Here is a 14,720-nt window from a genome sequence, read left to right on the forward strand (position 1 = left end):
TAGTAAAGTATGTTAGGCGGTTATGATACTAGACCCGCAAAGCTAAGATGTATTGTTGGTTTGGTGGGTTCAATTCCCGGTGTCTAGGTCTGGGATTTTATTTAATGGTTAATATGAGAAATTTATAGTAAAGTATGTTAGGCGGTTATGATAGTAGACCCGCAAAGCTAAGATGTATTGTTGGTTTGGTGGGTTCAATTCCCGGTGTCTAGGTCTGGGATTTTATTTAATGGTTAATATGAGAAATTTATAGTAAAGTATGTTAGGCGGTTATGATACTAGACCCTCACAGCTAAGATGTATTGTTGGTTTGGTGGGTTCAATTCCCGGTGTCTAGGTCTGGGATTTTATTTAATGGTTAATATGAGAAATTTATAGTAAAGTATGTTAGGCGGTTATGATACTAGACCCGCAAAGCTAAGATGTATTGTTGGTTTGGTGGGTTCAATTCCCGGTGTCTAGGTCTGGGATTTTATTTAATGGTTAATATGAGAAATTTATAGTAAAGTATGTTAGGCGGTTATGATAGTAGACCCGCAAAGCTAAGATGTATTGTTGGTTTGGTGGGTTCAATTCCCGGTGTCTAGGTCTGGGATTTTATTTAATGGTTAATATGAGAAATTTATAGTAAAGTATATTAGGCGGTTATGATACTAGACCCTCACAGCTAAGATGTATTGTTGGTTTAGTGGGTTCGATTCCCCTGTCTGTAGGCCTTAGATTTTATTTAATGGTTAATAAGAGAAATTTATAGTAAAGTATGTTTGCTAGTCACCTCCGTCCGCTACTCCTAATTTGGTAGATGGACGTAAAGCCTACCTGAAAAAAATAGGCGTTCTCTTTACTTAACTATTTTCGTTACTCTTTGCCTAAGTAAGAGAAAAATATTGCTTTCAAGTAAACTTTTTCTTATATCGAATTTTCACAGAGGTGTCCATTTTTCAAAAATATCCTGCTTACAAAAATTTGGTTTTTAGAAAATGATCTGTAACGAAGTGATTAATTATTATTGTTAATTGCACTATCTGGCCACCTGTATGATATTAATAAGAATCAATCGAACATTACTAAATATTACATACTAAATTAAAAACAAATAGTCTGACGACTATAATCTCGTCAATATTTGAGGTTTTGGGGTGTGCAGTGCTTTTCTCAACATCAAAAGTTCTCTGGTTTGTGATGACTCTGCCCGACACCGGATAGTGTACTGTTTAAGAAGCTCCTAGGAAGAGAAAACCTCTAGCTGGAATTCGATCTCCGCGTTGGAATCCAGCATACGCTAACCAATTAGCTAATCGTTTCCCAAATAGCTATGATTACGTGATAACCCTAGCTAAAGCTAACAGCTAATAAAAAATATAGATATAATTCTGATTTAGTTTTGTTAAATATCGTTTAGTTGTAGTTTAGTATTCCGGTCTAATTGTACAGAAAGCTATGGTTAACCACAGACTCACGCACAAACTACCAGCAACCCTATTCCTATATTCAAAAGACTTCACAATTAACCAAGGTAACGAAATACCCCCTTTAATTATGCCAAATTACTGGTAAACTTAATACAAGTTAATATTGTATGTGTTGGATTTCAAATTGGGAAGGCGGGAGAAGTTTGACACACAGGAAGTCTAATGCTGTCATATTATAGTTTCGGAATTAGGTGCTGCTGCTGATGATGATGGTGGTAACGTCATCACAGGAAACTTTCCTTTGTAAAATAATATTCGTGTGAGAGAGAGATATATATCTTGTGTAAGTTGAAGCCAACAGTGAATGTGTATCAGGTACCATTGCTCATTATACCCAGCGTTAATATATAAAATAATTACAACCCTGCTTTTTTCTCTTCTCCCCTCTAGCTCGCTCTCTCCCTTTACGAGAGAGCAACCCTACCACGAGATCATTTATTTATCTACATCCCACAGGATTGCTATTTAAAACAAAATATTATTACAATAATAATATAAAAAGTTAGCGTATTATAGGGTTCCCTTAAATACGCTGATATTCCACACTTCCTCTCGTCGATAAGTTCTATGAAATAAAAGGGGGATGTGTGGAGACACTCTTACGGACCCAGGCTTCACCCTACCTTGTTGAGCAAGGTGAAGTGATTGGAAGCTATGGGTCTGCACGTGTCCCATCCCAGCTCGAGTAGTATTAGAAAGTGGAAAGAATATTATTAGTGGGCGCTAATGGCCAAGCAGTCGATGCGCCAAATAATAAATAAATAAAAATAATAATATAGTAGAAATAAATAAATACAAACGAATCGAATAGTCGAATAAAACATACCAAAAATCTAATTAAACTATATTTAACTATAGTTATTGGGTGAATCCAACGCAACCTGGGAGTTATACTTTTCAAAACTAACAGCTCTTCCTTCAAACGCTACTTGTTTCCTTTGCAGTTCGCAGGTTGTAGTAATTCCAGTCGATATTGTGATTTTACCTGGCGATTAGTTGTGTATAGGAAATGGCGATTAATCATGCATTATGTTGTAGAGTTTTGGTGCACAGAATTTCCGTATTAATAATGTGGAATCGGTCAGAAAACTGATTTTCCGTAATTTTGTTTCCCCTCCTCTGATTCTGCCTAGAATTTTTGTTGTTTTCTTTAAGTTATCTATTTCCAAAGTTTTCCCCTATTTTGAAGTCAATTGAAACTTTCAGTTAAACAACAAACGACTTATCTACGCCATGATACTGAAACCTGTCTGGACTTACGGATCGGAACTTTGTGGCTCAGCTAAAGCTTCCAATATTGACAAAATCCAATCCTTCCAACCAAAAAACACTTCGTCGAATCCGCTAATACTTCTTGCTTTGCCTCTAACTCTATCTTGTACCGAGATTTCCTTGTTTCCCAGCTTTCTGAAGTTGCAAGATCCCAGCTATGTTAAATTCTACGCTTGAATTTCCTTTCGTCCTAAATAATTATTGGTTTTGTCGGTAGAGCTCCAGTCAGTAATTATACCCAAATTACGTGGAACTCCAGGAAAGATACTGGAGTGCCCATCCACGATAGTGTTTGAAAAGCATTATTAGCACCACAGATTGGATATCCCTAACTGCCGGACATTCCAGTCTACGTTGGGCTTCCAGGAGCTCTGTATGTTTAAAAGGAATATTTTCAAAACTAACAGATCTTCCTTCAAACGCGACTTGTTTCCTATGCAGTTCGCAGATAGTAATTCCAGTCGATATTGTGATTACCTGGCGATTAGTTGGGTATAGGAAATGGCGATTAATCATGCATTAATTAGAAATGTCATCAGGAAGCGAATTCCTCTAATTCCCTAACTTCTTGCCTTGCCAGGAAATCCATCAAGGTTGCTTGAAGCGTTGTTGGCCACCTAATCTTCTTCATGAAGTAAATGCCAGTGCACAGCAATGAAATGCTCATCTTTGGGGAGTTTTCCCATCGGGTATTGTATCAGCTTCACTTGATGTTAAATAAAATTAAATAAAATTTAATGAACTTTAAGTGAGTTAATTAAAATCAACGACTATTGCGGATAATCGATGACTCCGGATACACTTCTTAAATCACCCAAATTCTAGGATATCTTCGCGAAGAGAACAGTGCCTTTCGGTTGCTTTACTGAATCTCTTGTATTGATCTGTTCAAGGAACAGATGAAAATCCTTTAATCCGAAATTATACCCACTTTTATTTGATTATTTAAATGAAATAAGAACTTTAATCCATTTTTGACATCATGTACAAGACAAAAAAAAAAGAAAGAGATTTGCAAGAGTATAACTGCAGAGTGGGAGAACAATGCTACTTTATATTCCTCGTATGTTATACTGCAAATGCGACTGGCCCTGATATCGACATTATGCCCATTATGCATGCCCTCAGTAATCTTATTAAAAGCAAATTCAATTTTTGTTACATTTCCATCATTCTATTGGGCGATTTATCAAGAATATAAAGTAACTCAGTCAGTCCTCTTTACAGTGCAGACTCTGATACTTATTTTTATCTTCAAAAAATTTATAGTTTTATCAAACCAAATTGTTTCTTCATTTTATAGCAAAGTTTCTCTTTACATAGGCGGATCTAGAAAAGAACTATGTGGGGGACAAACTTCGCAAACTATAAGTTTTTATTTATTATTGAGAGGCGCCACTACAGCCGAGCGGTTAGACGCGAGGCCCTCTAAGCTATGATGTATTGTGGTACTAGGTCCCATTCTTGGTTTGGGCCTTTGAATTTATTCAATGGTTAATATGTACGTTTATTAGTCGCCTTCGTAAAGTAAAGTTAAGTAATCGCCTATTTTTTGAGGTAGGATTTATGTCGCTTAACTACCACAAATTTGGTGTCGTGGACGAAGGCGACTAGCAAACGTACTTTACTGTAAATTTCTTTTATTAACCATTAAATAAAATCCAAGGCCTAGACCCCGAGAATCGAAATCACTAAACCAACAACACATCTCAGCTTTGCGGATCTAGCCTATAACCGCCTAACATACATTACTGTAAATTTCTTTTATTAACCATTAAATAAAATCCAAGGCCTAGACCCCGAGAATCGAAACCACTAAACCAACAACACATCTCAGCTTTGCGGATCTAGCCTATTACCGCCTAACATACTTTACTGTAAATTTCTTTTATTAACCATTAAATAAAATCCAAGGCCTAGACCCCGAGAATCGAAACCACTAAACCAACAACACATCTCAGCTTTGCGGATCTAGCCTATTACCGCCTAACATACATTACTGTAAATTTCTTTTATTAACCATTAAATAAAATCCAAGGCCTAGACCCCGAGAATCGAAACCACTAAACCAACAACACATCTCAGCTTTGCGGATCTAGCCTATTACCGCCTAACATACATTACTGTAAATTTCTTTTATTAACCATTAAATAAAATCCAAGGCCTAGACCCCGAGAATCGAAACCACTAAACCAACAACACATCTCAGCTTTGCGGATCTAGCCTATTACCGCCTAACATACATTACTGTAAATTTCTTTTATTAACCATTAAATAAAATCCAAGGCCTAGACCCCGAGAATCGAAACCACTAAACCAACAATACATCTCAGCTTTGCGGATCTAGCCTATTACCGCCTAACATACATTACTGTAAATTTCTTTTATTAACCATTAAATAAAATCCAAGGCCTAAGACCGGGTAATCGAACCCACTAAACCAACAATACACCTTAGCATTGCGGGTCTCGCCTTCGCCCTTGACCCATTTTTAGAGTTCCAAGGTCCTCTCCAAACAGTTGTCTGAGAAATGCAGCACTCCCAGGTGATGGAATAACTCATCCTGGTTCTCTAGAAGAGTTGTAGGGTGAAGTGACAAAGTTAAGAGTAATCATGGAGGCAGTTCACTCTCTTCTCCATTGTTGCCCCTAAATATTCTGAAGAACGCTCCCTGAAGACTATTTTTTAGGTAGGAAATATTCCTTTTCATCATGTAGAGCTCCTGGATGCCCCAGGTAGAAATGGAATGTTGGCAGTTAAGGATATCCAATCTGTGGAGCCACCAATGCTTTTTAAACACTATCGAGAATGGGCACTCCAGTATCTTTCCTGGAGTTCTACGAAATTCAGATATAAATTACTGACTGAAGCTCTATCGACACACAATCGATTATTCTCTACCGACTGAAAGTCAAAGACTTCGTCCATTGGTGCTGAATTCCTAACGACCATTAGTTGAATCCGATCATATTAGAATCCCCCGTAACAACTCTAAAAAACTAGTCCCTGCTAAACTATTCCTGACATAACCATAGTCCCGGAAATGTGGCTAGAAATTCGTCCTGTGGGAAGGATCTTTAAATAAGAAAGGTTGTTTTAACTTTTAGTTCCTCAGCTACCAATTAAACTCATTGAAATTTTCAAGAAATACGACTCTTTGAGAAACTATAATTTCTTAACTTCTTTTTCTGTTTTGTAGGAATGTTTTAATAATTTAGGGATAAAATTGGGCGCAATTTCTAGATATTTACTCATTAGCCGTAAATTATAACTAATAATTAAAAGATTACGAATAATTTATCTTTTTTTGGACTTAATTATCTTTATGTATTACTTATATTCATAATTATGTATTTAACTTTTTTCCGAATTTGAACAGATGTTTTAGTTATTTAAATTTTTCTTTTCGTGCATGTAAAAAAAATAACTAACAGCTGTTAGGTGTATAAAACATCCTAAAAAAAATGATAATAAACTTGAGAAAATAAAAAAAAAGAAAAACAAAAAAAATTAAATATCTATTATAAAAACCAAAAACGCTAGAAATCTTTATTTATTAAGACTTACCTAAAGAAAAAGGAATAGTTTAATTTTCTTTAAAACAATAGTCTATCGACTAAATTTTAGTTTTAATCCAGTCATCTCACTATTTTCACTAAAGCTATCTTAGTCGCTGATTTTTTTATAAAAATGTTATTAATTACACTTCAAAGAACTATTTTTCTTAGTTAATGGGGAAATTGGTGAAAAATTAATAGATACATTTTTAATAATATAACTTTATTTAGGAAAAATTATCGTAAAAAAAAATAAAGATCAAAAAAATGGATGCAAGACCTTGAAACCAATTTAAATTTCAAAAAAAAAAAAAATGGAAGAGCCCCAAGAACCATGTACCATGGTTCCTCGACTGAACAGAGACTGCGGCAACAGATGATTAGTGAAGTTAGCCCAGGCGATCGGCGCGATTGTACACATACACGCCTGCGCACTTAACGATCGATATACAGTTCTTGGTATATAGGGGGCAGATTCTCACTATAGCCCCCCAGTGCCTCCGCGATTGCCGGCGAATAATCTTGTATCCGGGTTTTTTTTTTTTATTTTGTACAATAAACTAAAATATAATACTAATAAATAAAAAAAATAAAATTTAAAAAAAAATTAAATTCGGTTTAAGTTTTATATTATTTTAGTTTTTTTTTAATTTTAAGTTTTGTAGTTTTTTTAAAATAATCATTCAAAAATTTTTATGTTTAGCTTTTATTTAATAAAATAAAAATAATTGAAAAATTTAAAGCGAATACCTAAAAGTAGGTTGACTAATTTCGTTTTTGTGAGGGGGCTTAATCGTGATTACAACATTACCCTTTGATATTTCATCATATTACTTTTGAACCATAAGTTTTAATTTTTAATCATTCAGATTGACACGTAGCCGACAAAATAGGCCCATTTTGGGCCATCCATACAGTTGCAAGAAAATAGCAACAATAACATCTTCAACTGCCACCACTACCACCAATAAAAAAGTGTCCAATAAAAGATTTTACCAAAATCAATTATCCCAAAACCAGCGACAAAAGAACATAAACAACCATCCAAGATCCGAGTCCAGTTGTTGTTCTAGTTGTTGTTGTGAATATTCTAGAAAATCAACGACAGAATATTTATCATCATATCATGCCTGTCGTATACATAATCAACGAACAATCATTGGGCAACAAAGAAAACGTTTTTCCCATAGTGATAATAAAGATAATGATAATGAAAAGGATAATATTGGCCAGCTAACAAAACTGTTTCCCATTTCGTTAATTAGACTACCACTTACCGACAGGTGAGTTAATTGTTCCTTTAAAAAAAATCAAAAAAATAGGGAATTAAAAAAATTTCATTTTTCGTCATTACTTTTTACTAGTTACTTTACCGCATTTATCAGTAATGCGTTTTTTTTGGTTTTTGGTTCCTGCACACCCTCTCTATCCCTTTAGCAATAAATAAATAAATAAATAAAATAAAATAAATTAAAAAAAATACATTTAATGCCTCTTGTAAATACGAAATAATTAAAAATTTAAATAAAACCTAACAAAATTAACTCTTCAACAGGTGTTTAAGGGCAAAAATGGGGTAAAGAGGGTGTTTTTTAAGGATAAAAATTAAAAAATAAAATTTAAAAACCTCTTTTAATCGTGCTAAAATAAAGATACGCGTTTTTTTTTTTTTCCTGGTGTTTAGGTTGAACTATCAACAAGACATGGGAGGCATTGGACTATTGGCTGTCGTTATATCAATTTTAATCTACTATAACACTTTAGACGCTGGATTTGTTTATGATGACAGGTAAATAAAATAATCTTTGATTTCTCAATAGTTTCGCAAAAAAAGTAAAGCGAACGCAAAAAATAACGAGTGTAGTCTCGTACGACTGCTTTCCTCAAAGATTTTTTTTCTCCACAAATTCTCTTGAAACTCCCAAAGGTTTGAGTTATAATCAATTATGAGCACATTAAAAAGGAATCTGCACCCATCTTATTTTTACTCCAAAAAGTACTCGTTAATCGTAAAAAAAAAAAAAAGAATTTTAAAAAAACGATCCTAAATCAATAAATAAAATCCTGAAAAATTAAAAATTGAACCAGCGTTCAATTACTTACGGTTACCTAATTTTGGATCTAAAACAACTTCCGGGATCCTCTGTTGGGCACCTAAAAATCAAAGTAACATTAAAAAAAAAAATAACTGTTTCGAATTCAGAGGACCCTTTCCCAAAACGAATACATCCTGGTGATAACTCCAGATTTGTAAATCTACACGATTACAAATAACTTTTCTAATTAATGTTTGCTTCAATATATAATTTCAATCATATCCTTGTTTTAAATAAGTAGCCGAGCGGTTAGAGGCGAGACCTGCGAAGCTAATATGTATTGTGGTACTGGGTTCGATTCCCGGTCATAGGCCTTGGATTTTATTTAATGTTTAAAAACGAGAAATAGTAAAGTATGTTTGCTAGACGCCTCCGTCCACGACACCTAATTGGTAGTTGGACGTTAAGCCACGCCTGAAAAAATAGGCGATTACTTTACTTTTACTTTACTTTACTTTTACTTTACTTTACTTTTACTTTACTTTACTTTTACTTTACTTTACTTTTACTTTACTTTACTTTTACTTTACTTTACTTTTACTTTACTTTACTTTTACTTTACTTTACTTTTACTTTACTTTACTTTTACTTTACCTTACTTTTACTTTACTTTACTTTTACTTTACAAATAACTTTTCTTACAGAAAAATTGTTGGAAAAGTTCTAGATTTTTCTGTGAGAATTTTTTTGTTTAACCCCATTTTCTTTTACAAAAGTTTTCTCCTTTCTTAAATCTAACATAATTAATTTTTTTTCCTTAAAAATAAAATAAATAAATAAATACAAATAAATAAGCGATGAATATTAGGAATAAATTAATCATTTATTCAACCATTTATTTTCAACGAAATTATTAGTGTATTATATTTTGTATTAAACATTTTTATCTTTTTTATTATTATTTTTCCTTTTCTTTTAATTTTCCTTAAGAAGAAACTTTTTAAAAGAACGCAGTAGAGCGTAATTTTACTTCCTCTATTTTTATAATAGGTATGAAACCGGAAGTACAGAGATCGTGTTAAATTTTCAAAAATAATCTTTTAACCGGATATATAAGTGTTATTATTTTTCTCCCCTCCAAACTTTGTCTGTGCTTTGTATCCAACATAACTCAAAAATAAAAAAAATTGCAAACATTTAAATATCCAAAAACTAGCTTAGATAACCATAATCGGATCCAATAATTTTTAGTTTTTAGACAGAATCAGCTGATCAGTGGTGCCATTTTTTGTCGGAATCGATTTATTTTTTTCTTCCAGTTTTTCTAAATCTTTTCTTTTCTCAAAAAATTACTTCTAAAAATTTTCTTTAAATTTTTCATATTAATTTCTACACTTAGATGTGTATATCATCCATTTTTTTGGCACGTCTGGATTTTTGTAGGTCGTTTGGCATTTATCTGTGTAATTTTGGAGTGGTTTTTATGGATAATTCCTAATTAATAAGGATTAAAATATGTAACTATGATTCTGGATTTGGAGAAACCTGGCACATCCATAAATGATATTGTTTAAATTTTAGTAAATTTCTTAGAAAATAGTACACCTTCAAGTAAACGTTTATAACATTGAAGGCAACTAATAAAATTTTTTATTTAAATTATTAAATTTAGTTTAAAAAATAAATAAATAAATTAGGTTATGTAAACAATTTTAAGCGGAAATAGTGTGAATATGTACACACTTTGATTTTTTTAGTTTTAGAAGTTTTAGCGTAGTCCATCAATAAAGGAAGTCTATCTAATTTAATAACGAATAACCAAGCAAATTAGGGCTATTCATAGCTTTAATTTATAATATAACCTGTTGATTTTTTTTTATTTATTTAACCTCTTTTTCCTTTAAACCTAAAGACACCACCGCAGCTGAGCGGTTATGATACTAGACCCGCAAAGCTTAGATGTATTGTTGGTTTAGTGGTGTTCGATTCCCCTGGCTCTAGGCCTTGGATTTTATTTAATGCGGTTAATGTGAGAAATTTATAGTAAAGTATGTTTGCTAGTCGCCTCCGTCCACGACACCTAATTGGTAGATGGAAGTTTAAGGCCTGCCTGAAAAAATAGGCGATTACTTTACACTTTTTTTATTTTTATTTAATTTAATTTTATTGTACAGCAAAGTGATTGGACGATAAAAATTAACTTTGTGGCTACCGGAAGTGTTTATTCAATATTCTATGAACCCGCAAGATTTTTCTAGTACACCGAAATGAATTAAATTAATAGATTTTTGAGAATATGTTTAGGGTCACAATGCTGGGATAATATCTTTGATTTTATTCGACTCAGCACGTGCATGTTGATTGTCTCACTTTCATCACCAGAATAATTTACTAGTTTGGAGTCGAGAATTCGACTTCACTTATGATTTAACTTTACAAGAGAAAAGAAAGTTTCATCGATAAAACGTTTCGAATCAATACTAACTATTCTATTTGGTATGTAATGGGCACTCATTAGAGCCATTTCCGGTGGGCTGAATTTGTCCGAAAGCCTTCTAGCCGGTATATAAAGCCAATACCAAAATCTATGAAGGAGGATTTGCCCTATATTTTAAAGAAAATTTGGGAATTTGATCTTTTATACCACTTACAGGACTGGCTTTTTAAATGGAGAATCAAAACGTTACGAAATCCAAATTTATAGTATTTACCCTCATACGGAAAATGCTACCTCCCATCATTTTGAACCGAACTCCTATACCAACTGTGGACAAAGTACGCTACCTTCGACTGCACCTAGACAAACGGTTGACATGGAATCCCCCATACTAGACTGAAAAGACAAGAAACTAACCAACGCTACAAAACTTCTCGGCCAGACTACTTGACAAACGATCGAAACTTAACCTACATGGTAAAAGACTCTTGTATCTACTGTTACTGCGACCTATTTGGTCGTACGGCATCGAAGTATGGGGATCGACTAAGCGTTAATGGAGACAGACATTACAGTCAAAAATACTTTGCAAAACTTCTTAACGCTCCGTTATATGTATCTAACCTCACTATCCATAATGACCTCAAAATCACTTTCATTACAGATCTTGCTAACACTCGTTTTATCAAATTTCATTCCGCTACAGAACACCTATCTTCCTCCACATAACCAGGTAATCCTCTAAAGAGATTGAAGAGAAGATGTCCTCGTGATCTACTCTTATCGTGAGAGCAAAGCACGTTGCTGGAGTGACACCACTGGGTATCTTCTCCACTCTTGATTTTCACCTATTTTTTTAATCAGGTACCACATTTGCTTGTTGCAACATCCGTTGCAGTGGTAAATTCCAATAAAAGATTAAAAAACAAAAAAATGGTCAAAGTTGGGTGTTTTTTAACGTTACGCTTTTTCGTGCAGTTTTTGACGATAAACCCTAATACAACTGTCGTACCGGACAGTTTTAATATGTATTTTGTGCGAATTTTTGCAGTTACAGTTCTTACATACATTATAATACATATCCATAAATTGAAATACAGATTCACTCTCTCGTAACCACAAACAGATAGGTCAATTTGTAAAAACTTCTTTTACGTCACTCAATATTTCCGGATTCAAATTTCGAAATCTGAAAATTGCCCTTACAGCAACTATTTTCCTTTTACAAGGTAGGAGAGGAAATAATTAATACCATAAACAAAAATTTACTGCTTAAAATATGGATTTATTAAGTCCTCTCATTACAGTGCGTCATAATTTACTATCTCTTAGAGTTACTAATCTAGTTGATCCATATTAATTATACATTCCGTGTAATTAGTTACATACTAAGCAGTTTGTGAGACATTACTGTTTACTCCTATGTCTGACTTTAGTAAATAAATTCAGTGTTTGACTAATTAGGAATCAAAGGAAGTAAAAAAAATTATTTTTTCAGTCTCAGTTTTCTGTAAACTCGTGACGAAAACTTAAAATTAAAAAGAAAAATGTACAATAACTATTTAGAGATTAAATGAATAACTTAAATTTAAGAATTTGGCTTGAACAGTTACTCGAGATTTCTCTATTACTGTTCTTAACATTGTAATTAAAAACATTTTCTTCAGATTTCGAACGTTAGAGTCATTAAATTCTTATCATATTTAGAAAGAAATGTGCCCATATCCTCTTAATCGAATTTCTGGGCAAAATGTTTTCCAGTAAAACGTGTAAATTGTTTAAAAATAAAGTCATTGGCACCTGGAGCCTTTTCCAGAGCACTGATGGCCTAGGTTCGCTGATTGTAGCCGAAACTATTGGTCTACGGTTAGAGAGCTATTATAAGGTTCTACAGAGAAAATATCTAAGAGCTAACAGCTGGAATTCCAAGGGATATTCGCACTAACCCTCTGGTCAAATTAGTCTCTTCCCTAATTTCCTGGTTTTGCTAATCTTTTTCCCTTAGTTTTTTTTAAAGTTAGGGTTAGAAATGGGATTGTAGGGTTTTTTTTTCTTGCAACTGAATGTTATTTTAAGTTTATATGGACTTAAAAGCTTAGACAAACGAACTTTGCAGGCCGTTTTGGCACTTCAAATTGGATTTTTCCTCTTTTTTTGTACTGATCCGAGGCAAGGATAGTTACAGCTAGGGTGCAAAATGCATTGAATGCGATGGAAATGGGTTTTTCGGTGGAGATGTGTACGTAAGACAATCCTCGATAGAGTTCTCAATGCAGTCCTAAGAGAGAGAGACCGTTGATGCGATGTGTACCACAGCAGACCGAATAAAAGAACCAAAATTATTGTGGTATGGACATATCCTACCGCAAGAATGAAGAACAGCTCCTAAAGAAAGCTGTTAACTGGCGACCCCCCTGGAATGGAGTGAAGAGGAAGACCTGGAGATAGTTGGATTGCGCAGGTTTTAGAAAATTATGGCTGCACGAGCTTTGACGTACGATTGACGCGCCCATAATAAGGATCACTTGGTGGTGCAAGGAATCCTGAATAGGGGACCTATTGAGAAAGAAGAAAAAGGTTTTTTTTTCTGGGAAGCCGAGTTGGTTATCACATACCTGGATGTTGCTGAGTAAAACCCGTGGATGCTATCCACAAAAAGAAAAAGGGGGAGCAAATATTTGTTGGGTATATGTGAAAAGGGAAATTTAGAAAAAAAGAACTTGGTCAGGAGTTAGAAAACAACAGTAGGAGCCGGGAATTATACCAACTATACAAGGATTTAGTAGAGGTATGGCTGAGATAGTTAGGTTACCCAGAGAGGATGCTGGAGGAGAGAATGCAGTAGAAGATGTACCCAGGCAGAAGAGAAATAAAAAAGAGGCAGACCTCCGATTGCTATTAAGAAGTAGAAGAAGAAAATAAATTTATTATCCTGGGACTATTGTCCCCTAATAATAAATACATGTGCAGTTGGAGGCCCTATTGGTTTGGCCTGTATTTTAGGTACAAAAAATAGGCAAGTACTCGTATTTACCAAAAATAAGAATTAAAATTAAGGAAACAAATGCATTCAATTATTATTCTGAAGGAAGCTGAGTAGAAAGGAGATAATTGAACAGAATGGATTTAACGATGGAAAGGGTAGGAGTATGGCGGACAGATGAAGATAAGAAGTTCGAGAATGATGTAGCGCGAATTAGGAAGGATTCGTCAAAGGATAAAGTACGGTGTGAGAGAATATAGAGATCAGAGGGAGCTCTAGTACTGCGAGAATGGATCGAGGATTTGAACTTGAAGAGTTGGAAAACATAAGATTGGCTTTGAGATTGGATAACTTGGAAAAGGAATGAAGTACGGTGTGAGGAAATATAGAGATCAGAGGAACGAGATCTAATACTGCGAGAATGGATCGAGGATTTGGAACTTGAAGAGTTGGAAAATATAAAATGGCCTTTGAGATTGGATAACTTGGGAAAGGAATGAAGTACGGTGTGAGGAAATATAGAGATCAGAGGAACGAGATCTAGTATTGCGAGAATGGATCGAGGATTTGGAACTTGAAGAGTTGAAAAATATAGGAAGGCCTTTGAGACTGGATGACTTGAAAAAGGAAAGAAGCCCAAAAAATACTGGCGGCGATAGCCAGGGGAAAAGCCACTTCAACTCATCGTAGTAGTGTGAAATGCGAGAGTCTCTGGGAATGCTGAAAATAAATCTTATGAAGCAGTTCATGAGAGGCGCTTGAGCTTAGCTTCGAGATCACCAGCAAGACCGGCCATACACTAAACAACCATAGTGGAAATGGGGGGAGAAATAAGAGAGGGAACTAGGAGTTGCCGGGATTCTTAATTGGGAAAATTATTACTGGATAATGATGAACTGGCTCATGAGGGTTGAGTCGGTGGTGAAGGAAGAAGCAGAGGTGTGAGAAGGAGGTTATAGTTGA

General features: G+C 34.2%; 1 protein-coding gene across 2 annotated transcripts in view; it reads left to right on the plus strand.

The window, feature by feature from the left end:
- The window catches only part of Tmtc2 (Transmembrane O-mannosyltransferase targeting cadherins 2), a 549,780-nt gene that overhangs the window by 30,233 nt on the left and 504,827 nt on the right, over positions 1-14,720 (plus strand). Inside the window, exons 1-2 of one of the 2 annotated variants that reach the window (XM_074133412.1) lie at positions 6,781-7,584; positions 7,986-8,090. The exons of the other annotated variant lie outside the window; for it this stretch is intronic. Of the exons in view, the coding sequence (XP_073989513.1) occupies positions 8,005-8,090 (86 nt within the window). The 5' untranslated portion in view covers positions 6,781-7,584; positions 7,986-8,004. Of the gene's footprint in view, positions 1-6,780; positions 7,585-7,985; positions 8,091-14,720 lie in introns of those variants that run through there. 2 annotated transcript variants of the gene reach the window in all.

The sequence above is a fragment of the Rhodnius prolixus genome, unplaced genomic scaffold (assembly GCF_049639745.1).
Source record: "Rhodnius prolixus isolate KJV_2025 unplaced genomic scaffold, Rpr scaffold_10, whole genome shotgun sequence".
NCBI classification, from domain to species: Eukaryota; Metazoa; Arthropoda; class Insecta; order Hemiptera; family Reduviidae; genus Rhodnius; species Rhodnius prolixus.